The following is a 24,805-nucleotide window of genomic DNA, read 5'->3' as shown; positions in this document are numbered from 1 at the left end:
TATATAGGAATTATTAAATTGAGTATGAATGGAGCCCAACAAATGTTTGTGAATCCTCACAGACTGTTAATGGCATTTTCTAGAGGACATAGAAGATGGGCTTTACATACTGCAAAGTCAGCATACACACACACACACACACACACACACACACACNAAATGTGTGTTTCTACATATACAATAAGATTCAAATTAAAGAGTGAAGCTAAGCCTTTTGTCCCGTAGTCTTTGTTTGATGTCATGTAAAAGAAGCCATGTGACTAACAGATTTAAACAAAGAGTTTTTTTTTCCATTCAGAGGATTACATCAAAATAATTACTCAACTAATCAATTACTGCAATGACTGAAAATTAATCTGCAAATATTTTAATGATTTGATTAATTGTTTAAGCCATTTTTTGCTATAGTTAATAGTTAATTCATTATAAATTGTGCCCTCCAGGAGGATTGTTTTTTTAATTCTTGTGGTAAATTTCAATCAATTTGTATATTCATGTCTGATTGTCTCTGTAAAATAAATCTTAATTAATCCACTGTGATTCAAAACAAATGTAAAACAAAAGATATTAGTTCCAGTTAAAGTTTGGCAGAAGCATTTTATAGGCACTGTGTAATTGTGGAGCTAACAGCTTTCTCACCAACACAGAACATCCTGCAGATATTTGCGAAACCTAGTGACCTAAACACCGCTGAGATAATAGCAAATTTAAAAAAAAGTAGCAGCTTGTGCTACCTGCTAACGGCAGCCAACATCTAAGCTCACAAAGGATAATGAAGTGAGAGAAGAAAAGGAGAGAGACAGACAGAGACAGAAAGAGGGAGAGAAAAGAGTGAGTCATGATACTTCCCAGCAGCGAGAGATGGTGTGATCGTCAATCACACAACAGGCACACACACAGTCTCCAGTACCCAGACACACTCCAGCAAATGCAGACACAAGGTACACAAGCTGCACAGCCAAGGTCATCATTAACAAAGTGCCTGGTTGAGTGAAATACTGAGTGATGTATGGCTGTGTGTAGCACAGCTGACGACAACAAGCGGCTAATCCCATCAAAGCAGAACGACAAAGGTAAAGAAAATGGTAAAAGAAAAAGGAGAGAATGTGTCTTAAAGCAGATTATTTATAGACACACACACAACATTATATACTTTACTATATATATATATATATATATATATATTATATATAGGAATTATTAAAATTGAGTATGAATGGAGCCCACACAAAGTTTTGTGAATCCTCACAGACTGTTAATGGCATTTTCTAGAGGACATAGAAGATGGGCTTTACATACTGCAAAGTCAGCATACCACACACACACACACACCACACACACACACACACACACACACACACACACACACCACACACACACACACACACACACCACACACACACACACGAACACACACAATCTGTTTTACATTGAGTGAAACTGGTTTCTGGAGTCACCCATTCTGCTCATTAAACACAAAACAGGACGTGCAACATCCACTGAATGTGTGAGCGTGTGTGTGTGCATAGGGGTAAAAAAAAAAAAAAAAAAAAAAAAAAAAAACAACCCACCAACCACTCCTCTCTCTGAAAAGGTGGCATTAAAATTGCATGAAGCCTGCATGTATGCACACACACATGTGCACCCATATACACATACACACAGCTGCTTCTAGTCAGCAGAGTTATGTAACACCACTGCAGTAAACTGACCTCCTAATGGGAGAGAGAGAGAGAGAGAGAGAGAGACAGAGAGAGAGAGAGAGAGAGAGAGAGAGAGACAGAGACAGACACAGAGAGAGAGAGAGAGAGAGAGAGAGAGAGAGACAGAGAGAGAGAGACAGAGAGAGAGACAGAGAGAGAGACAGAGAGAGAGAGAGAGAGAGAGAGCGAGAGAGAGAGAGAGAGAGAGAGAGAGAGAGAAGGATAGATTGAGACAGACAAAGAAATTTGGTGTGAAAGTGTAAAATCTGGTGAATGCTTATTTAAATCTATTACTTGTGTGAATCTATTAATTTTAATGCCTCTACCATCGGCCATTTACATTAATATCCAGCCATATGTAACTGACAGCAGGAAGGCGGGCCTCTGTCTGTGATTGACCTATCACACACAGGAAGCTCACACCAGCATCACTGACTGCCCTTTCACTACCAAAGAAGTGATCAATAAAGCCAATCAGCAGTGATCAGCCGGTAATCTTATGTAACCACAAGTACAGTAGGTCAGGGTGCATTCAGGTGTCAATTCAAAATGCTACAACTAATCACAAATGTGGTTGGTAACACACAAGTTCACAAGTTCGGATGTCTGTCTTCAACAAATCAAATTTACCAAGTTTATAATAAAAAAAAAGACTTTTGCTTGTATTGTGATTTCTTTTTAACACAAGCTACAAACACCTTAAACCAGACTGACACCACACTGGTTTCTCTACTACTATACTACGTACATCTAACTAAAGTGACAAAACCAAATAAAGTGTTAAAATATTCAACAGTGTACAATGGGTGAACATTAGCTCTGCCGCTAACCCTAACGTTCACAATTACATTAATTTATTAATGTGAGATGATATCTAACAATGCATTTTGTTAGGCTTTAGCTGACTTACTGTAGCAGTTGTTTATCTGTTAATATCTTTTTTCTGGTAGAAGATTCATATTCAGCCAGAAGGACATACTTGACTTTGTTTTCTACCCTAAAACGTACCTTATGGGCAGTTGCAGTGTTGCCTGCTGGTTGTAATGTTTTGCAAACTTTAAAAAGTTCTGCAATTTGTTTTTATCTCAAATCACACATACAAATGGAAACCATGATGATATTCCTGGAGTGTGGGTGAAGCATCACGAGTGGCAACATTATTAAATGACTCCCACCTTCACTTTTTTAGCTGGATATTTGACTATAAAAGATTACTCTGTCAGTATTCATCCATCCATTCTCTCATTTATACACTGTCAAAGTCACAAGTGTCAGTGAGAGAGAGCAGATGTTTTTATACTCCCCCTCTTTAAATACACACACAAAATAACCCTGAGGCTAGCCATTACTGGCGTGCTGGCTGGCTGCTATTAGGCCTGTTGTGTGTGTTTATGTGTGTGTGTTGTGCTGTTAGACTTTATAGATTTTCTTTCACTAACTGACTTTGACTGTAGTGTACTATATTAGAACTCATTCTGCATTTTAGATAAAAAAATTATAAATGTTGAGTGGAAAAGTGACACAGAAACAGTAATAATTCATTTGGGCCGAACTTTGTAGAAAGTGGATAAGATATATATATGTTTGTGCACTCTATTTAAGATAATAATTGGATAATTCATAAGTAATATAAGATTTTTTTTTCTTTGATGGGAATGTCTTTGCTCTCATTTGGCAGTCTCCGGACCAGGATGTGGTTATTATTTATGACAGAGTGCTTCATGGTGATTCAAACACCCTGATTTGATTCACCAGCACTTTTATGTCCCATTAGCCCTGTGCTGAGATCACTGCTGAGCTCAGAGGTTACTGGCTGTGATGTTCTGGACAAGCAGGAGGTGAAGTGTTAATGCAGTGTGCCTTTAGTTTATTACCATATTGGGCCAACTGGAGGCCACATGAATCTTATTAAACAAAACATCTGTGAGCTACGTGCACCTGCACACTCGCAGGTATGTACATAAACAGTTCTGAGTTACTATAACAACACATGGCAACTGTACCTGGCTGTTCATAGTGTAAAGCAATGAACTTGTGAGTCACTTCACGTTAACATAGAATTACTATTGTTTGACGTTTATTTAAATATGGGACACATTTACACATGAAATAACCAACCAAATATTCTTTCCAAACATACCCACTTTTGCTATTTCAACAACGGAAGACGCGGTTGCCGCGGCGGTCGCTTGGTTCAAAAGGGTTGTACTTAGTCTTTTAGTTATTCAGGGGAGAGCTTTGTGTGCGGCTACAAGTGGCAATTACAAGATAATGGTGAATGCTAAAATGTGATGTAACTGCAGATCAGGTAAAGCATAAAGTCAGTGAACTGACTCAGTAACGTCAGATACATGTCTGACGTTTGCTAACGATTGCCACTATGTAATGTAATTTACTGTGGCTCTGATCATTTTGGTGAGCATCATATTCTGACATTTAGAGACTAAACCCACTTCCATTTCGCTCTTTAAATATTTATTACGCTCTTATAATCATCTCATTATCTAACTTATTTTATATCAATCTTATATCTAAACTCATGTACTTTATGTTTTTAACTCATTTCACTTTGTATTTTTATGGAGGTATTTATTTGCTTTGTATTTGATCCCGTGTTTCACATCCACTGCTGCACAATCGATTGCCCTTTAGGGACAAATAAAGCAAATAATTAACTAAACTATTGATTTATCAAAACAATAGTATCAGGACACTGGTGAAAATAATTAGTTTTAGCCATCGCTTAAAGAATTTGCTTCCCCTGATGTTTCTTTTGTCCCTCATCATCACCTGAGAGCGCTGGTGGTGGTGGTTCGTTTTTGATGACTTCACCTCCCTGGAGAGGGGAGGGCAATGTGCTGACAAACAAATACACACAGTCACACATTCAGTTCTGCATTCTTCACATATCTTACACTAGCAGCACTCACATACCTAGCTTATCGCCTGTTGCGTGGAAAAATATGCACACCCATATGAATGCACATAATATGGCTTTGTCTCAAAGACTTAAGTATTTGCTGACTCTGCGTGTACTGAACGTCACAAACACAAACAAACACGCGTTGTGGTTTTGTGGGGGTCTTGCTACCATAACAGAACTGTGGTACAGGTTATATTACCTGTACCACTCATGGTCCACAGACCACATTTTGGGAACCACTGGTATCAATCATTGCATGCTCGTGTTGCTGTTTGTCTTGTCTTTCACTGCAGCAGTATTACACCCATAACCCTGCAGTGTAATGCTGGTGATGTTGGCAAACAACCCTCTCTAAAATCCTTTTGTGTCTCGGTGTGAGTCCAGTGATAACATTAATAAATGAATAAAGTTACTGCAGCGATTATATAAGCGCTATAAATAGAAAGGCTTTAAATAACTGACTAGACTGTTGTGTTTGTCTCTCGCTCTGCTTGGCCCTCTCGCTCTCTCTCTCTGCGGAGACACAGGTTGAGGTGTAAAAAGATAACTGAAGATTGAAGATTGTGGTTAAAAGGTGTCGCAGGCTAGCAAGAATTCAATTCCCACTGTCAGTGGCTCCTTTTTCTCACTTGTTCTTCTTTTTCCTCCACATAAGATTTTTGTCTTCCCCACGTATTTCATCTTCCTCTCAATAAATGCCCATTTCTTCTACCCAAGGTAGCCATGCAACAATTTCAAAATACATCTCATCCAAATATCCATCCGCTTTGTCCTCTATCTGGTCTGTACTATGAATGACTGGGTCAGATTATGGTGATTAGTCACTGTGTGACATCGAGCCAGTCATTTATATAACCCTGTACTACACTGTCTGCAAGGTCATCTGCTAGATTAGACCAGCTAACATGATGGGATCACTCTGTGGATTAGGTCACCTGGAAGCTAGCATAAACAATGCAAGATCAAGTTGGTTTGCTGCACAATAAATAGCATGCTACATGGGACTCTACATTTTGTTGTATGCTACGACAAATACCATGTAGCTAACATTTAAAAAAAGAGAAGTCAGTTTAGTTACAGATGTTAGCTTAGCATGCTAACAACATCATTAGAAAACTGACTGTGAATATCAGTATGATGCTAAGGAAAGTGATAAACATAGCTAAAGCATGACGGTCGCACATGAAAAAAAAAAAACAGATAGCATTTTGTATTATACTAAATTTAAAATAACAAGCTGCAGTTTGAAAGCATAAGATCCAAGAATGTCCCTTGTAAACCTCAGGCTACATGTGCTACCATTTTGCTATCACAATACATGTGGTACCAGAGCTTTTCAGGTGGTCCACACTTCACAAAAACAATCTGCAAGCGCTGCTTTGAAATGGAGGCAAGGTCAGATTTCACAAATGTTGTAACAAATTACAGGCGAATTTGTGAGTCCTGCAGGGCTCTGGCATGCTCATGTGTGGGTTACAAGAATGACAGTGGTGTTTGTTTTGACTTGCAAATGGTTTGTAAATGAACATGTTCAATTGTGGTATGCAAATATTAATGCCATGTGCTGTTTCAGAGCAGTGGGACATTCAGCAAAGGAAATCAAATGAAGTAAAGACACTAATACAGTGAGCCGAAGCTTTCACCCTCTGAACCTGAATGAATAGAGGGACATTTCCTGTTGGATTGTCGTAATCTCCTTAAGTAAAGCCAAGAAGGCCTCCAAAGAAGGATAACAATGATGCAGAGCTGCAAGCCCTGGACTGTTTTGGGTACCACATTGGTGGCACAGCTGCTGCTTCTGCATGCACAGCTACTGTAGTTAGTCAAGCAAGCCAATAAAAAGATTAAGAATAAACAAGACTAATGGTGAAAAAGCTACCTTTGTGTCACCTTTAGATTATGCTGCTCCAAATACCCAGCTGGACTAATGTAGTTAGAGGAAAACCTTTGCCAAATAAATCAAATCAAATTCCAAACAGAATCTTTGACTTCACTCTTAATATGACCTGATCTGCAAAACATCACCATCTTATCAAGCCATTTTTGTCCATTATTGAGCCCCGAAAGTCTTTTACTAAACAAGTAGAACAATCTAAACGATGCACTAGAGTAGAGGAAAAAGGTGAAGATTTTTGTCTTAACACTAAATGGATGAAAGTCTTAACTCTACACTGGTAATAAAATGAAATCCTACTCTCAGAACTTTAAGGTTTAAATATGAGGATAATGGCTTAGTGTTGTAAGCCAACCCTAATTTCTGCTACTGTAAAATTCAATATATACGTGTTAATTCATTACACTCTGAAGTTCTGCCTCGTCTCTGCAGGTATTCTTCTGTCTGATACAGTCCCTAATCTGAGACTAGTGAATGTCCTTTCACAGACAACCCAGCTGTTCCTGCTGTTAATATGGAGCTGATGCGACCTCAGTGGTCAATGAAGAAGCAAGGCTTTATCGACAGCTTTTTTCCCTCTGATTCGTCCTTCAATTGGTATCATGATACTTTTAACAGCTTTTTCCTGTGTCACTTAGAGCTCAGTTCTGAGAAAGCTTGTTATGTAATGTACCATGTCCCAAACCAAAAAGAACTACACAACACGCCATCAGCACTCATCACCTCCTCTCCTCCTTTTTCCATTCTCTCCTTTTAAAGGCTCTCCTCTCCCTCCCTCTCTCCCGCTCTATTCACTCATCTCTCTTAATCCCGTTCCTATCACTGACTCGATCTCTCTCACGCTGATCTCACTGTTAGCTGCATTAAGTCATTAGTTGATGCTCTTACTGGGGGCGACTTTGATAAAGGCAAACAGTATATCTAGAGGACAGGCAGATAAAACAAAGCCACTGCACAGAGAGTAAAATCTTTACAAAATGCCCCTGAGCTGCTTGTGTGGCAACTTCAGCTGGGAACAGACCTAAAATTGTCTCAATCATCTCCTTATGGCTGATTGGTTTCTACATGAAAACACGATTTTCTGCCAAAGTTAGATCAGTTTTGGTTTTTATTACAGATTACAGACAGATTTTCTGTGTTTCTTTTTTTGTGCTCATTGAACTGGTCACAAAATCCACCTACCATCTCCTTTTAAAGCCTGAATTCTACCTCTTCAGGCTGGACATAGGTGAGCCCGAGGGGTAGCTCAGATACATGTATGTAGTGGTTTCTTTCATACTTGTATGTAACACGTTTACATTTGTTTTCATCTCTGTTTGGACCCCGAGTCCCGACAAGAGTTGAGTCAACCAATAACCCTCCATGACACAAAGGTCTGCATGACACCTTGTTGAGATATGGGAGGTGTCAGCTAATGAACCCCTTTTTTTAATCTGTATTAAAATATAAATGTAAAAAACAATAAATTTAGGTTTTACATAGTGTTGCCAAGCTAATCCCCATGTGGCTCTAGGGCCATAACTTTCTATAGTAAATGGATAAATGTGAGAAAAAAAAAACTCACTCAGCAATAGTAGCTGACTAAGTGGAAGAATCTCCTTTATTCCACCAGTAGGTTTCATTACTGAGCCTCAATCAGGGTGAGAGATAAGATGATTGCTGGAGAGACACAAAGACTGTAAACTGTGAGGGAAACTGTGTGATAATATCTCCCTGCTGTCAACACCACCTGGCCCAGACTGTCACAGACTTTGTCCAACACGATCCAAGTCTTAATGTTGAAAATGTAACTATAATCAGCCTAACAATTGTAAAGTGTGTCCCTGCCTTTAGAGGAAAAGCCTGTATCCTACTCTGACTGACTGCTGCCAGGAGCGCAGAGACCGAACAGAAAAGAGCTCAGCATGCTCTCCACAGAAGACCTTGTAAGGTAGAAGTTTCTTATCCTTTCTCCAGGTTGTGTAAATATGGGCTCCTTGACCACACTGTGTCTGCTGAACACACACACAGACACACGCACTCTCTTTTTCTCTGACCCCAGTGTTGTGAGGTTGCACACACAATGGTTTCACTCAGGGCGAGCCAGCCAGCCAGCCAGCCAGCCAGCCAGCCAGCCAGCCAGCCAGCCAGCCAGCCAGCCAGCCAGCTTACCAGCTATCCAGCTAATTCCAGTAGCTACAGTCAGTCTCCAGCATGCGTGGAGCATGGCAAAGAGTTGGAAAAGGGGGGGTTTGTTTTCAGCTCGCTATGTCTGTTAGCAGGATAAAAACATGAATGAGCCTACACAAAACCTACCTCTGTGGAGAAGTTGGTCATGACTGGGGAAAGAGGTGGGGGTGGGGCAAATGCATTGAGTTTGGCTTCACATTCGAAAGCATACAACTTCAATTGTTGCAAGTACATAAGCTACTATTTTTCTTCATAGTTTGTTTCCGCATTTCTTCCGCCTTGTTTGTTCTGTCAGCAGTTTTTCATATGGGTTACAATGGTCCTGTCAACACTTTTACAATGGTGTTTTATGGGGAAATGGTTTTTGGCCACAAGGGACTTCTTTGTTGCCATAATGCAACTGGGACAAATTGGCAACACGGCCGTCTTGCCGCGCCATATCACACCTCCATGGTGTTGATCAGGATACACAGGGAAGAGGAAAACTCTCCATTATATGTCAAAATCATTTAGCATCTTACAGCGCATTGTTTTGGTTTTTCAGTCCACAATTTTATGGTAAAAAAAACACTGGAAAGTAGATTTAAGTCGCTAACACCAAGTTTGATGATATTAAATTCAACAAATGGGGTACTATGCACATGTACCACACAGCTACAACAAAAACGCTCTTATTTCGCTGGTGGTGGCGGTGGTGGTGGCGGTGGTGGTGGTGCCCCTGCCCCTGCTGCTGAAAAAAATCTTACAGGAAACCCTGCAGGGGTATACTATAGCCAAAAGGAGGAACTTAAATTCCTCAGGTGACCAAAAACACAACTTGAAATGAATGCTAATGTTGCTCTGTGTCTGCCAGAGGTGTAAATAAGCAAATGCTAACCAATGCATTCGACAAGTCAACCTAAAAGATGGTGATATGTCAGTGTTTTCTTGTTCCCAGCCTAAAGTGTTCAAAAAATAACTTTAAAATCTCTTCCCACAACAAACATGGCGCTGGTCTGTTAGCGCTATGATATTCAACTGAGATACTTAACAATGGCTGTAATACAAACAGATCAACTAAATCTCGTCCATTTTCAGACACAGCCATTCAGCTTGACAGGTACATCGTGTTTGAGATCTGGGCACTACTGAGTACAATCTACTTCATAATTCATTTGGATGGAAGGCAATCCTCTCTACCTATGATCAGTACAAAAGGCCAAAACGAAAAGGCAGTCAATTAGCCTGTCACAAAAAGACTGACACGACAGGATTAACGCTCCACATTAGTGATGACTCTCAGCTAGACACCAATGTCTGTCTGCTTTGGTTTTATTTATTTCAGCTGACTAATCTGTAGCAATCGTACCTCCCAGCAGTTCCAAAATCTACTAAGAGGGGCTCAGACATATCCTGATGTAAAAACAAAATAGGTCAGGATGGCTAAATCGGTGCTAAAATTAGAAGAAAGAAGCACACAGGAAACCCCCCGGTCTGATAGCCCAGGAGAGAAGCTTGATATATGGTTACAGTAATTATGGTAAAAAAAAGGGAGATTGTTTTCATGAGCCTCACTATTATTCTTTTTAAGGATTACCGTGGCTTTTGCTACTGCTGTAACATCTTAGATAGTTCGGTTCTGAATGAGGCTGAAATCTTTTAAAGTTTCCAGCACTTGGCAGATCTGCACATCGTCCTTTTCAAATAACAAAAAAATAGGAAGCAAGTCTCTCCAAGCCTGGTTCCCTGCTGTGGCTCATCCCGAGTCAGCCAGGAGTCACAGTGGCCAAAGAGCGACCTGCCACTCATGTCGCCTTGGTTACGTAAGCTAGGAGATCACACGGCCTCACTGAGGTGGAAGGAGAGATTTGGGAGAGAAAAGGAAGTAAGTGTGTGTGCATGTGTTGGGGGGGGGGGGCTTTAAATTGTAAATAAGATTATGGCAGCTTCCGACCTTTATCTGCCTTCTCTCTCTCTCTCTCTCTCTCTCTCTCTCATGTTCTTCCCCATGTTCCCTTCTTCCTCTCCTCCTTTTCACTCTTCACACCCTCTGTGCATTTTCCATGAACTCCAGTGTACTCCAGACAAAATTGGACTTGGCGCATTCTCAAAGGCTGTCAAAGACGACGCTGGGTGCAAATGACAGTACACTCATTGCGAAGGAGGTTTGTCTCCGTGTGTGTGTGTGTGTGTGTGTGTGTGTGTGTGTGTGTGTGTGTGTTTGTGTTTGTGTTGTGTGTACTGTGAGTCACAGTTCAAGCGAGCTAATCTCCTGGCATATCCCGTAGATGTCCATCTGAACAAGGTGAAAAGGAGATGGGACATTTTAGCTGACAAGGTGTCTTCTTAAATGCCAGAACAACATCAGGACAAACAACAAGACTCCCTGTTCCCACTCACAAACTATATTATATCTCCTTTTATTCCTAAATATGACACCTTATTCCCATTTATTTGGATGCCATGTTCTTCCTAAATAAGAATCCTCAGATTCTGGACAAACTAGATGGTTGCAGCTTCTCAACTGTGCGGATTTGCTGCCTTTACCCTTTTTTATATACATTTTTGTAATTAATAGAATATCTTCGGACAAAACTATTATACACCAATGAAAATGATGATTAGTTATAGCTCCTTTTAGCCACAAATCTTTAAATAAAATAGTTCAATAAAACAGAGCTGACCTGAGTTCAGCTGTGCATTAATGTGTCTTTGCAAACATCCTCCCTGATGGTGATTTCAACATTAAAGAAAAGAAGTAACTTATTTTGTGCCTTTACCTTTACTTTGCATGGTGGACCTTTTCTTTTATATGGGACAAGCCAAAGAGATTCAGTTTTCAAACTGACGTCATATGTTGTACATGTCTTTGTTTTAATGTAATTGAGTTGTGTGCTGCAGATTTGTGTTTGTGCACTCTTCACTCACCTATCTGCAGCAGTACGGGCGTCACCAGCGCCGTCTCCATGGCGTAGCAGAACTCCCGGCCGAACATCACGGCCCCGTGCATCACCCATCTCTTCACGGTAATGCCTTCTATCGATCCTTCGCTCGCTGACTCCTCACCAGTCCGACCACCTCCTGCTCCTCCTCCGCCTCCTCCCGATCCATCCGTCTCGCCTGCTGCTCCTCCTTTCTCCTCGTCCGAGCTTGAGTTTTTGTCGTTAGCCCCGCCCACCAGAGATCCGACCTGCATAGCGTCAGCCTCCGTGTTCTGGGGAGGCATGGTGGAGGGCATGCACGCAACAAGAAAACAAGCGTGCCTCTGCTAACACACTGACAAATCTGAGAACAATTACCTGTAGCTACCGAAAAAAAAAAACAGTACTACTTCCCTGCTTCCAGAAATTACTCTTATCAAGTTACTTGTAGTTACTTTAAAAACTAGTAGTGACTTCCTAGAAGTAATTTAATTACAATCTTTACAACCTACAGGATACAACTATTACCGCTTTAGAAGAAAAAAGTATCTTTTAAAGGTGTTCAAGAAGTGATGGAGTGCTAATACCACTAAATAAAAACAAAAAGTGTCCCAGCACGCGAGGTAATAAAATGTCTCTAAAACTGGGTCCTGCTAAAATTAAAAAGGCTGTGGACACAAGAAAAACTTATCTACAATCTATAGATCAAGCATAAATCTCAATTTCCAGATCTGCAGAGTAGTAGAAAAAAAAGTCAATCAGAAATAATTTGTCCGCTAAACAAGTTGTCCGTACTTGTCCAAAAACACTGCAGCTTCAAATTCAGCACGGTTTTAATCCTCTTCTCGACGCCTTGTTTTCTCAGCCCCCGAGTGTGGGAAAAAAAAAACAGAAAACAAAATCAGCTTTCCAAATGCTTGTAGAAAATCCCAAAAGTAAAGGAAGCAGTTGAATATTCACAGGAAGATTGTGCGGTACATTCCAAGAGTGAGTTAGTGCGTTTGCTTCTTTGTGTGTGTTTGTCAGGTGTGTGAGATCCAGCCTGGAATACTCTCTCAGCTTTATTTGGTACGTTGATATGTCAGTGTTTACATGCCTGTTTATGTGTGCGAGTGGTATGTTTGTGAGTGTGTTTGTGAGTGTGTCTGTATGTCTGTATGTGTGTGTGTGTGTGTGTGTGTGTGTGTGTGTGTGTGTGTGTGTGTGTGTGTTGTGTTTATGGCTTTTTTTTTTTTTAGGTTTTTTCCCTTTTTTTTTTTTTTTTGTTTTTTTTTTTTACTGTCTATTATAAGCAGTAAAAATCCATATAGAAGACCATTCGGTGAGTTCCAGAGTCATTTTGTGTATAGAGGGCTGGATGGAAGGCTGGATGACGGAGTGGGTGGGGGCACGGGGGCAGGGGGGAGGAGGAGGAGGAGGGCAGGCAGCGACGGTGGGCGGAGCTCCTCTGAAAATCCCCATCGATTGGCTGATCAATCTGGAGGATTGGCAGGACGATGAAGCAGCAGGTGAGGAGGCAAAGGCAGGCGTCCCATTGGTCAGGGGGAGAGATGAACGTTGAGTTGGGTGAGAAGAGAAGGGGAGGGGGGGAGAAAAAAAAACAGAGAAAAACACCAGTGAGTCACAGCAATTTAACTCTCAAACATGTATTTACCAGAGAATGCGAGCTTTGTCACATGTAAGCAAAACAACGCTGTATTTTTCCTGTCACACAAGTGTTTCAGGTATGCCATCCAATAAGCCAAGTGTGTCATAAGGTGTGCCAGGTGGGTCTATATGAATATGCTAGGTGTGGGAAGAGCTTCACATAAATTGGTGAATATCAGCTGACACAAGAAGAGGAAGAAAGAAGAAGTGGTTAAGGTACAGGACGTGCTGATCCTGGCAACGAAAAACTGCTGCTTTTCTGAAAAGCCGATACACAGAAACGCTGGGAAAAAGGACAACTGACAACTGGCTGTGGGTTATTTTACCTCAGTTTTGCTTTATCAGACGTCATAGTTAACAGTTTTAAATGGAACTACTATTTAACTGAAAAAAAAACCGTCCCAATGAAAACTCCTGACAGTAAGGAATGTGGATAATCAATACAGATGGGGTCATTATTAAAGATGCAGCTTTTTGATATTCAAGGCTGTGAGCGCCACAAATAAAATTCCAGTCACCTTTATTGTATTACGCTGGAGGCAGTAATCTCAAAACCTGGACACATAAAACCAGAACTATCTGCATGACCAGACGCAGTAAGGGTAAGAGAGGAAATGTGTGTGGAAAATGTGAAGGATGAAAGCATGCAATGTGTTTTATGAGCTGAAACGTTTTCAAACTGAGCTGCTGTTTCAAACAGAGGGCTTGTGTGTGTGTGTGTGTGTGTGGTGAGAAGAAATGAGAGATATGTGGACTGAAAAGAAAAAAAAAAAAAAGAAGAGATAGAGAAAGAGGAGTACAAGCAGTGAAGGCCTTCGGCTAATAACACGCCTGGTAGAGAGAGAGGAAAACAGACTGCATGGGTGTTCAATACCATTTCCCACAGAGTTAAGTTCCAAAGTGCGTGTGTTTTTTTTTTGTGTGCAGTGAGCCACTGGATTATAACCCATGGAGACGGCACATTTTGTCACACCCAGCACACACTAATGCTTGCCACGTGAACGACACACACAAACACACACACACACACACACACACACACACACACACACACACACACACACACACACTTCATAACAGTGCTAAGACCCTCATCAAGCCTCTTAGGGAGCGATTGAGAAAGAAAACAAAATGAGAGACGAAAGGAGGAGGGAGAGAAATGGGGAAAGGAAGGAGGTAAGGAAGGACGGATGGAGGGTTAGAACAGGTAGAAAGTGGGAGGAATAAGAAATGGAGGGAAGGGAGAGTCTGGAGAGGAAGAGAATGAAGAGGCACAAGACACGGACAGATGGATGAGGGCAGAGGTCAAAAACATTCGTCTCTCCGCCTTTTTTTCTCTCTCTCTCTCTCTCTCTCTCTCTCTCTCTCTCTCTCTTCATTTCTCCTCTCCATTTTCAGTGCTCTCACATGTCTCCATTAACATTCATGATGCACTCAAGATATCCACACACACACACACACACACACACACACACACACACACAGAGCTCCCTCCTCACCTGACCTCACCACACACACTGCAGCAGATTACATAACAGCCCCTCTCCTTTACAGGCCCACACTCAGCATGTACATAACAAATACAAACTAATTCTCTCCTCAATTCTGTTCAGATTAGAGGAACGACCACAGTAAAAAAAAAAAAAAAAAAAACAACCACAACCTCCGCTCTCAGAAGGAGAACACAATGTGCCTAAACACCCAAAGCTTCCATTGCCAGATATGTCACATGCTAACAACAACAACAACAACAACAACAACAACAAAATGTTCAGATCTGGTAAGTTTGATTGGAGCATAAGCTAAAGTCAAGTTGGGAATGATGGGAACATCCAAGCAGGGTGGAGAAGCTGAATTTATAGTCTTGGTTAGCCATGCCTTTTTGAATGGTAAACACATTCATGTGAAACAGCATGCAAGAAGGAACACACGACATGAACATGTTACACGTGAGTGATAGGGTGTAAATACGCCCGATCACCAAAATAATTAAATTCTAAGCATACCATAAGCTTATAGGCCACTGGTTTCAGCACACTTTGCCCACATCACATTACTGCTGCATGGCAGTGCAGCTGCAAGCAGAGGCTTTATTTGGGACTGAAGCTTCAACATCTGACATATGAGTTGGCAGCTCAGCAGCAGCATCACATTTACAAACTATGATGTAGAAAAATCAAACCTAGACCAGGGTTTCCCCCAGGGAACTGGTTAGTGGAGGCGGTACTATTGATGATACAAATCCAGCTGGTCAATTCAAACTTTGACCTAACTTGAACTCTTTTCAGACTCGTGTGTGTAAAACATTTGACCAGCTGCTGATTATCAAACACCTGAGTCTTTTCTCACGCATCAGCTCATCTCATCATCTCATTTCTGTTTTAATAGTTAGTTTGGGACAGTTTAAATAATCACCTCACTCATTAAATGTGTGGCTTTTATGTAAAACCACTGCTCATTTTTCCTGAGACTTAATAAGCTTTATTTAAAAAAATATATATATTAAATATCTTATGACATTCGCAGAATCGCTCTAACCTCGCAGACGCAGATGTCAAATTCCACGTAACAAACAGAGTCTTGAACAATGGGCAGAGCCTCAACAGCACATTCCATTATGCAAACATTGCGGTTTTAAGAAAAGCTTGGGGAGTGTTTGCTTGCAATTAACTTCCAACTGATGGTATGTGAATAAATGCCCTAACATACATAAAGCCATAAGTGCGGTCTTGACTACACAGCCTAAATCAGTCAGCAAATATGTTGTGCTCTGAACTCGGCTCCGTTTGTGAAACTGAAAATGCCATAAGAGACTAAAGAAAGGACACCTGCTACGCACAATGAGCCAGAGGACTCAATAAATCAAAGAAAAATGGAAAACAGCTCGAGCTGAAACTGAGATGAAACAGAGGTCGTAAACACGAGGAGCGATCAGTCCATCAGTTCTGACAGTAAAATTAGAGGCTGTTTTGAGAGTGTGTAGGAGCACTTTAGAGTGACAACATCAACTTTGAGCACATATTTTTGCTCAAAGCATGTGTGCTATGTGTCATATAAATATGTGGATCCGTGCTTAGAATAAGTAACTATGACTGAGTGATTTTAAGACAGAAGAAATCAGGCCAAGTCAACAAACAAGACCAAAAAAATAAATAAATAAGTGAGGGTGCTGCTATCCATCCACCTCGTTCTCTCAGCTGACAGCACTATCTGGCCTGTATCTGTAATTCTCAGTCCTACAAAGCACACACACACACACACACACACACACACACACACACACACACACAAAGCAGTGAATGGTATCTGATTATAGGTCCGTACACATGTAGCACCAGTCAGCTGTACTATTGTTTCTGTGTGTTTGTGCATGTGTGTGTGTCCGTAACATGAGCTTAGCTTATATAGAATTACACCTCAGCTTTTCTGGGAGCCGACATAAACAAAATACAGTCTCATGTGAGAGAGGAGAGAGGAAAGGTGTAGTAAAGAGGAGGTCGGGGAAGATGGGGTTGAGGCAGAGGTAAAGAAGGGGAACATAAGGGAGGAGGAAAGAAGACAAAAAAAAAGGTAGGATGGAGGTAGGCCAAGAGAAGACATGAAAGACAGAATGGAAGGAGCAAGAAAACAGTCAAACATTTCACAAAATTTTCACATGGACAGAGACAATGAGAAAAAGAGGGAGACACAAAAGATGTGCAGAAAACAAGAGCAGGAGGGAAGGAGAGGAGATGCCTTTAAAGTTCAAGGTCAAAGACAAATTAAGAGTCTATCGTCTCCTGTGTCTCACAGAACAACACACACACACACACACACACACACACACACACACACACACACACACACACACACACACACACACACACGCAGAGGTTTGCTGAATCTGCAAACACACGTAACCCAGGTCTATTTTAGTGAGTGTTTATTCTTGTGTCACAGACCAGATTACCTGAGACACCAGCACGAAAGCAGGGCAAGCTCTGCCTTTCTCACTTCGTCCACCTTCTGTGCCTCCCCGCTTCTTCTTTAGCATGCCACCTAAAGTGCATGCAGTGAACATTAGACAGTAAGCAGACTGTCTCGTGTCTGCTGCAAGTCCGATCATGTATGGAACATACTGCCAATGTTCAAATAAGCAGTAACGTGAATTGTCGAATGCTTTGCATATTCTGGTTGCTCTTGTGCAACCCCTTGGCCGTCCTATAGGTGACATGAATCAGGACTCAGCAGGTTGACACTACATCCTGTAGGAAAACACGGGCATAGCTAATGGAGGAATGGAGGCAGAGTTGCTGCTCAACACCATCGTGTCAGTTATTTAAAGCCAAGATATTCCAGTTTGGGCAATGGGGTGGAGCTGGGGATCAATGAGCTACCGGCAGCCAGAAGCTAACTTCCTCATATGTCTGTCAATCAAAGGGAACACGTCCCAAATCAAGAAGTAATTCACTGAAAATCTAACTCTTATGTTTTTTGCCTCCGTCAAGGAGATAATGTTTTTATGCATGCAGAACCGATTTGCACTGAATTTGGTGGATGGGTGGGCCATGGGCCAGAGAAGAACCCATTAAACTTTGAGGCGGATCCGGATCATTTACTATGAATTAGATTTTTTTTTCTCTGAAGTCGGGTGTATGTTGTTGGACATTGGCCTTGGTGGAGGTCTCTGCCGCCCTTCGTACTTCATGTTTCCCCATAGCTTCAGAGCTCTGTTAAAAAATTTAGGAACTTATTGACAAAGCGACAATGTTTAGATCATACTGATGATACTGTATTAGTGTATATTTTATGACGTAAGAAAGATATGAAAAGTTTCTATGGGAGTTTTGATATGTTTTTTCTTTTTGTGATTCTGGATCAATCCAATGCAACCGTTATGAAATTAAGCTGCCGTCCTGCGTGAAGGAGAAAGCAGAGCCTTTCAAGCCCACAAGCTGTTTGTGTATTTGGTACTGAAGAAATAGGAAGACACTAAACCAATAACTGGTGACTTGTAAGTCAGCTGAATGCTGCCCACTGTCCTCTCAAAAACAACAACAACAACAACAACACACAAAAAAAATAAAACAAGCACTGTTCAGTTGTACAAACATCTGAAAATATTACCGCAAGAAATGTTGTGACAATGTGTGGCTGTATAACTATACACACAGTTTCATATCAACACATCTGGTGTTTGCATCCCGTCTCCTACCAACAATCAACGCAGACGTAGTTCTATTCTATAAGGTTTTATCTGTACAAGAGTTTTGGTGTCACACACCAGCGAGGCACGTGAACGCACTGCAAACATGACGCACAACATAGCAGTGACCCATATAGAGCTGCATATAGATTACAAGACTGAAGACCTTGGGATCAAGTTCACATACTGCTGGGGACCTATGGATGTTTGCGTGCATCTGCATGTGTGAAACGGAAAGAAAGAGGAAGAGACAGTGAATAAAAGAGAGAAGTATTTTGTTACTGAGAGAGAGACACGGGGCTACAATTTTTTCAGGCAAAAACAGACTCTGTGACCTGATCTGATGCTTCATTTGGTTCCATTTAGGAGTATTTGTGGCTTGATCACCCGTGAAATCCAAGAAATTCCTTAAGGTAGAACAGATAGGTTCACTTCCAAAGCAGGAAAGAGGCGTAATAATGTAACTATGGGATTGATAAGATGATCTTCATTTTGTTAAGCCCTTTGTTAATGATCAGGACCAGTTCACTTGAGTTCGGTCTTCTCCCAGTGTAGCAAGAAGCGGCTTTTGTTCCCAGGTGTGTGTGTGTGTGTGTGTGTGTGTGTGTGTGTGTGTGTGTGTGTGTGAGATGAAATTCAGCTAAATGCCACTGACAGATGTTAAGGCTTCTATGTCTTTCTGGGTCTTCATCAGTCTTAAACTGGAGTACTCTTCAGTCTTTAGTCACATAGTCTCACTCAAACACACACACACACACACACACACACACACACACACAAACACACACATCTGGAAGAGCAGAAGACACCCATATCTACACCCACAGAGGAGAAACACACATGCTGCTTTGCAAAGCCACGTTTTCACACAAACATTTCAACAGTCCCATGCAGTTGTTAATATTCCCATGAAAAATGACCATACTCCCAGCTTAGGGAAGCAGATGGCAGAGACAAGCATCAGAGAGAATCAGAGAGAACCAGAGAGAGAGAGCAAGAGCGAGAGAGAGAGAGAGAGGGCGAGAGAGGTAAACAAGGACTGGATGTGTGCATTATGGTGCAGTGCTGCTGCAGTGCAGAGTACGGGGAGGGGGGCACATGTGAATCAACGTGCACCAGCGTCAATGACAAATCCCTTACTCATAACACAGGGCTTATATCACTATATTGGCTGGTTTGAAAATTACGTAACATACCTGCTGTTCACATACGTGCATACTCTCAAGCACACATACATGTTACAACATTTATCAAAAGCCTCCCACTGACTTGATTTTACCAAGACACAATGACATCCAAACAGCTCTGAAAGAAAAGGTCCAATCTCAGCCCCACCTGAACCCCACAGCTGCCTCCTCTCAAAATAAATGTTTAACGTCTTCGCTCACTTTCACCCTTGGCCATCACACACATGCACGCACGCACGCACGCACACACGCACGCACACGCACACACACATACACACTTAGCTATCTCAACTCTGAGTTCAGGCAAGGTCAATCAATCTACTGACTGAATGATGAAGTTAAGAGTCAATCTATCATAAAACAAGCTGCACTGACTCAACATTTCTCAAATTACAAATACTTTTAGTATAATATAGCCACATACAGCACCATTATGGCAATTTAGCCACCTAATTTTCAAAGATTTAAATGATTTCATAATTAATTAAATGAGTGTACTCAGATTGTTCTTTCACTTGTGGACTGAGCCGTGAGAAAACAAAACTTCATCATCAAAATATTAACAAAAAAATATATGTAATTATCTTCTGTCATGCGAGAGAAAATAACAAAAATGCACTATACAAAGCTTTCTGGTAAAAACATCAAAACCCTGTTTCTGCTGTATGCGTGTCGAATGTGTAAATTAAATATCTGAATTTGCATGATAAAGTAGATAAGTCAATATTTCTTCAGGGTAATACTAGTGAATTTGAATAAAACTGCTCCACCCCATTAAACATGCTACTAGGCATGAAAATTTTTGAAACTAATGTTATCATTAGGCCACATTCACCTCAGTGAAGACCTTAATTATGAGTAGCCACACCATTCATATCAGCCTCACAGTTGTACATCCAGTAATTTCTCATCAGCTACGATATCTTCCACTTAGCAAATCAGAATACAACAAACCAGTGGCAGTAGTAATTTTGTCTATTCAGTTAATTAAGAGGGAGTTACACACTGTTTGTATGTGGTTTTGCTTGTCGACAAACTTCTAGAAATATGTAGGCCCAAAGATAAAAAAAGCTAATTTAGGCTATTTTCAGTGTATAGTGTGGCTACAAGGTTAGCAGTGCTGCTAACTGCTTACTTTGGAATAAAACATAAATGCACTAAAGTCAGAATAACAGGTTTTCCTTTTATTTCCTTTCTTCCAGTATTGTGTGATCAGTAGCCACCACTAACAACGTTAACAGCAAAGCTTCTGCTACACACATTAGTGCACAGATGAAGTTCATAAACCAAGATAGATTACAACATAAGGAAATAATGAGCAAGATATGACGGTTTATTGACGCCAGTTTTAGTTAGTCACTCACCAAGAAACCATTTCTCCACTGGTTCACCTCACTCTAAAACTCCTCTTTTCACCGCTGGCTTTTAATTCATGTCTGTTCCCAGGCACTTGGATGCCCAGCAGACTAATAAATATAAGGCTGTGGTCCATTTTATGAATTTTCAACCTCACCATGAGTGTCAGAACTAACATTTGTTAAACTTGATTTAGCTTGGCCTCTCTCCTTTATGTGTCATCACATCCACTTTCTCCATTTCTGAGGTTAAAACCAGCATAAGAGGATTAGTCCAGATATAACTGTAGTGTTATTTTTGAAATTCTTTTTTTTCTCTACATGATTTTGCCAATGCCCTAATTCACTGGAGACACATTTAAAAGGTTCAAATATTTTCTGTATGGGTTACAGTGCCAAAAACACAAATCATTACTGTCAATTTTTTTAAAAGACTTTCTGAAAAACTGAATTAAGTTGCTGGTAAAGTTACCTGAGGCCCTCTGTCGGTCAAGAGGCACAAAATGGGGCTCAGGTCTATTTTGAGGGGCTTAAAGAACACAGGTTCAAGGAATATACAGCCAATGTTAGCATAACATTAGTAAAGGTTATTTAAGGGAGGAGAGGAGAAGAGTCTGCTGTGTGTTGTGTCAGCTAGCTTAGCAGCCAGTAATAGCCCAGTTATCCTTGTGTTTATTTTTAGCCTAGCTGGCTAGAAGGCTAGCTAGTTAGCACTGTGACTGGCCAACATATATTCTGCAATCAGTTCACCCTCAGAGCAGTTAGCACAACACAGCTAACTGGCTTTCAAAAAGGAAAACCATCAATGAACTTTAGCGTTCTTCAGCTCATTTTGCTTCTTTAGCTAGTTGGTTCAATTTTCTCACTACATTTTGCTTCCACAAGCTACAGACATTTACAGGCTAAAGTTTAAACAAAAAAAAAAAGGATCTCTGTGCTAAGGCAGCACAAAGCCTCTGTCCAGACAGGCTGAAGGTGACCAGAGCTTTATAAAACACTGCAATATTTACAATTTGTAGCACAGTATTATTGGTTTCTAGAAGAGCAGAACACACACAAAAACACTGTTATTTTAATCTGCCAGGCCTGCTGATCTGAGCCTGTCTAGACAGTTGATGTCACAGAGTGTCTAGTATCTCATACATTTGGCATCATTTTCATCTAATATACTGACCCAGAAAGTGTTTATCAGAGCTAGCATGCTAACAAATCATCATCAAAGCCCTTTCATGTAAAAAGCGGTGTTAACTCTTGCAGGTCTTAATGTTTGAAGCTGGATATTGTGAGGTTTTGACAAGCTGCTGACAGCGGCCTTGGCCTACTTCTACACCGGAGTCACGTTGCTGGCAGTGTGTAACCCTCGCCACAAAACCACATACACACACACACACACACACACACACACACACACACACACACAGAAGATTGTAATTCACCACCTCAATCCCCATCAGTGCCCCCTCTGACTACAGTACACCCCACATCACATTACTGCACCCCCCACCTGCATCCTGTCTTTCTGACCTCGGGGGGCCTGCCCCCTTTTGGATGGATTGTGTGTGTGTGTGTGTGTGTGCGTGTGTGTGTGTGTGTGTGTGTGTGTGTGTGTGTGTGTGTGTGTGTGTGTGTGTGTGGGAGGGAAGGAGGGGATTTACCCCTGAGGCCTTTACCCACAAGGGAGCTGCAAGATAAACAGAAAAAAAGAACATGCAGAGAGGTGATATAGATCTTCTTCATGTATCTCACCCTTTGTGTGTGTTTGGTTTTTTTTCCAGCCATCGGTGACACCCGGCACTGTCTGACACACTACAGTTTTGCCTCTCTGATCAAAACAAAAATAAAATCCTAAACCTGCCTCTTCGTCAAGTCTACCCTTATTAAGAGCACACATATCCTTGGCTTACCGCATGAGATTTCTCAGAACAACAACACACTAATGCACCAATAAAAACCAGTGTTGTTGACCCGTAACCAACATCATTGTTTCACACCAGCACATTTGACAAGGAGCCAAAAGAATTATAACTGCCTGCACAGACCTGTTTAGGATCGCACAAGACCTCAAGGTGGTAATTTTGAACCCCACCCACACATCTAATGGAATATTCCACTGCAGAGCTAACACACACACACACACACACGCATGCGCACGCATACGTGCGCGCACACACACACACACACACACACACACACACACACACACACACACACACACTCCGCCTCATACATACACACATGCTTGATGCAGATAAAGACCAACTGAAATCAGCAGCACCAAACTGCTTGACCTGCAGCTCCTTGCACACACAAACACAGGTTTAGTTGTCAACAGTATAGTCAAATCACAATCTGCCAAACAAACAAACAAACAAACAATGATGTCCAAAACATGCCAATTATCATGTAAATATGAGCAAATAAGCTCACTCTGCAGCAGTGATGATGTGGTACAAAAATGGATCTATGTATTGTTGCCAGAGCAATATTTTAATGAACTTTTTGGTGCAACATGGTTCTAGTTTGGTGTAATTTAATCACAGAGGAACATCTTGTTCTCTATAATTTCCTGTTGTCAAGCTGGTGAGACCAACCCCCCTCAACAAGTTAAAAAACTAGCTATAATATGAGAAATTGTTAATGGTGGGACAAGAGAAGAAAGTCAAGTTTTTTCTTCCTGTTCTGTTCCTCTACTCACATGTTGTTGCTCTGACAGATCAGGACAGAAATGGGAACTGGCACATGGAACAAATTTAGTTTGGGTTGCATACAAACCAAACTGTGTCCAAAAGTCTCACCAGTCCTGCAAACACTGCCTGCAAGCTGCAAACAAACACAACCTATTTGAAAACTAGCAACTAGCGCGTCAGTTGATGTGTGCCAGCATCTTATCAAACTCCATAAATCATCATGAGCATCAACATTCTGTTAAAACTTTGATGAGATAAAATATAAAGAGATGCTGTACGAATCCAAAAGCATCTCATGTGTTAATAACAACACAAATACAAAATTGTGTAGAAAAATGTGTGTGTCCAAAACGATTCCCTATTCACTTCATTGTATAGTTCACTATTTAACATTTTACCATTCACTGTTAGACACAACCACTATGAAGACCGTTCACACACTGCTTGTACTAAAGTTACATGAGTATGAACTTATAACTTGTGTCTTGACAGAATCTTTTGGGTCATTGTGGTCATCTTCAGAAATAATACCGTGCTTGAGAAACACAGTACGGGTGGGCAATACCACAAAATCTGGTTTCATTCTCTTGCAAAGTAATACCAGGGCCACTTCTGAATGCATTACCATCAAATGATTTACCAAACAGTATTTATTTTCACTGTTATGCCATACAGTATACAGTTATATCCATGTGCGCAAGATGTGATCTAATTTGAAACAGATTCACTTTTTTTGATATTGATTATAATGATGCTACTGTAGTATTGATACTCAAAGCAAGACTTAGAATCAATAGTATTGATTCCTTAGGTGCAAATTCTCAGTTATTATACACTACAGTATATATAGCTAATTCAATTATCTTGCGATGCAATGTAAACAAGCAATGCACCAGCTACCTTCATGCACTGTCCATCAATATACTGTATTTAATATTATATCATTTTTGCACAAACAGCATTAACAAACTCTAAAGTCCTCTGCATACAGTAAAATTCCCTGTGTTGTGAAGGGTAAATGACATAAGATGTAGTCATGCCAGTTAAATCAAACATGACAGGATGAGCAATAAATGAGTTGTGACTAAAACCGTAACGCCCACAACTCAAATGCAGAAATGTCTGGTGAGAAAACCAACCTACTTTCCCTCGCCT

The 24,805-nt window shown here is 40.9% G+C and overlaps 1 protein-coding gene and 1 long non-coding RNA gene across 3 annotated transcripts in view; both read right to left on the bottom strand.

Annotated features, from left to right (window-relative positions):
* slc45a4 (solute carrier family 45 member 4) overlaps nucleotides 1-12,739 on the bottom strand; it is a 38,459-nt gene extending 25,720 nt beyond the window's left edge. For both annotated transcript variants that reach the window (XM_022746964.1, XM_022746965.1), the window contains exon 1: nucleotides 11,597-12,739. In XM_022746964.1, the coding sequence (XP_022602685.1) occupies nucleotides 11,597-11,906 (310 nt within the window). In that variant the 5' untranslated portion in view covers nucleotides 11,907-12,739. The remainder of the gene's footprint in view (nucleotides 1-11,596) is intronic.
* A 194-nt stretch (nucleotides 12,740-12,933) lies between these two features.
* The window catches only part of LOC111223507, a 19,890-nt gene continuing 8,018 nt past the window's right edge, over nucleotides 12,934-24,805 (bottom strand). Inside the window, exon 3 of the long non-coding RNA XR_002665176.1 lies at nucleotides 12,934-13,066. This is a non-coding gene — a long non-coding RNA (uncharacterized LOC111223507). The remainder of the gene's footprint in view (nucleotides 13,067-24,805) is intronic.

This window comes from Seriola dumerili, unplaced genomic scaffold (genome assembly GCF_002260705.1).
Source record: "Seriola dumerili isolate Sdu_G_001 unplaced genomic scaffold, Sdu_1.0 BDQW01000110.1, whole genome shotgun sequence".
NCBI lineage: Eukaryota > Metazoa > Chordata > Actinopteri > Carangiformes > Carangidae > Seriola > Seriola dumerili.
This window is presented reverse-complemented; position numbering and strand designations above follow the sequence as displayed.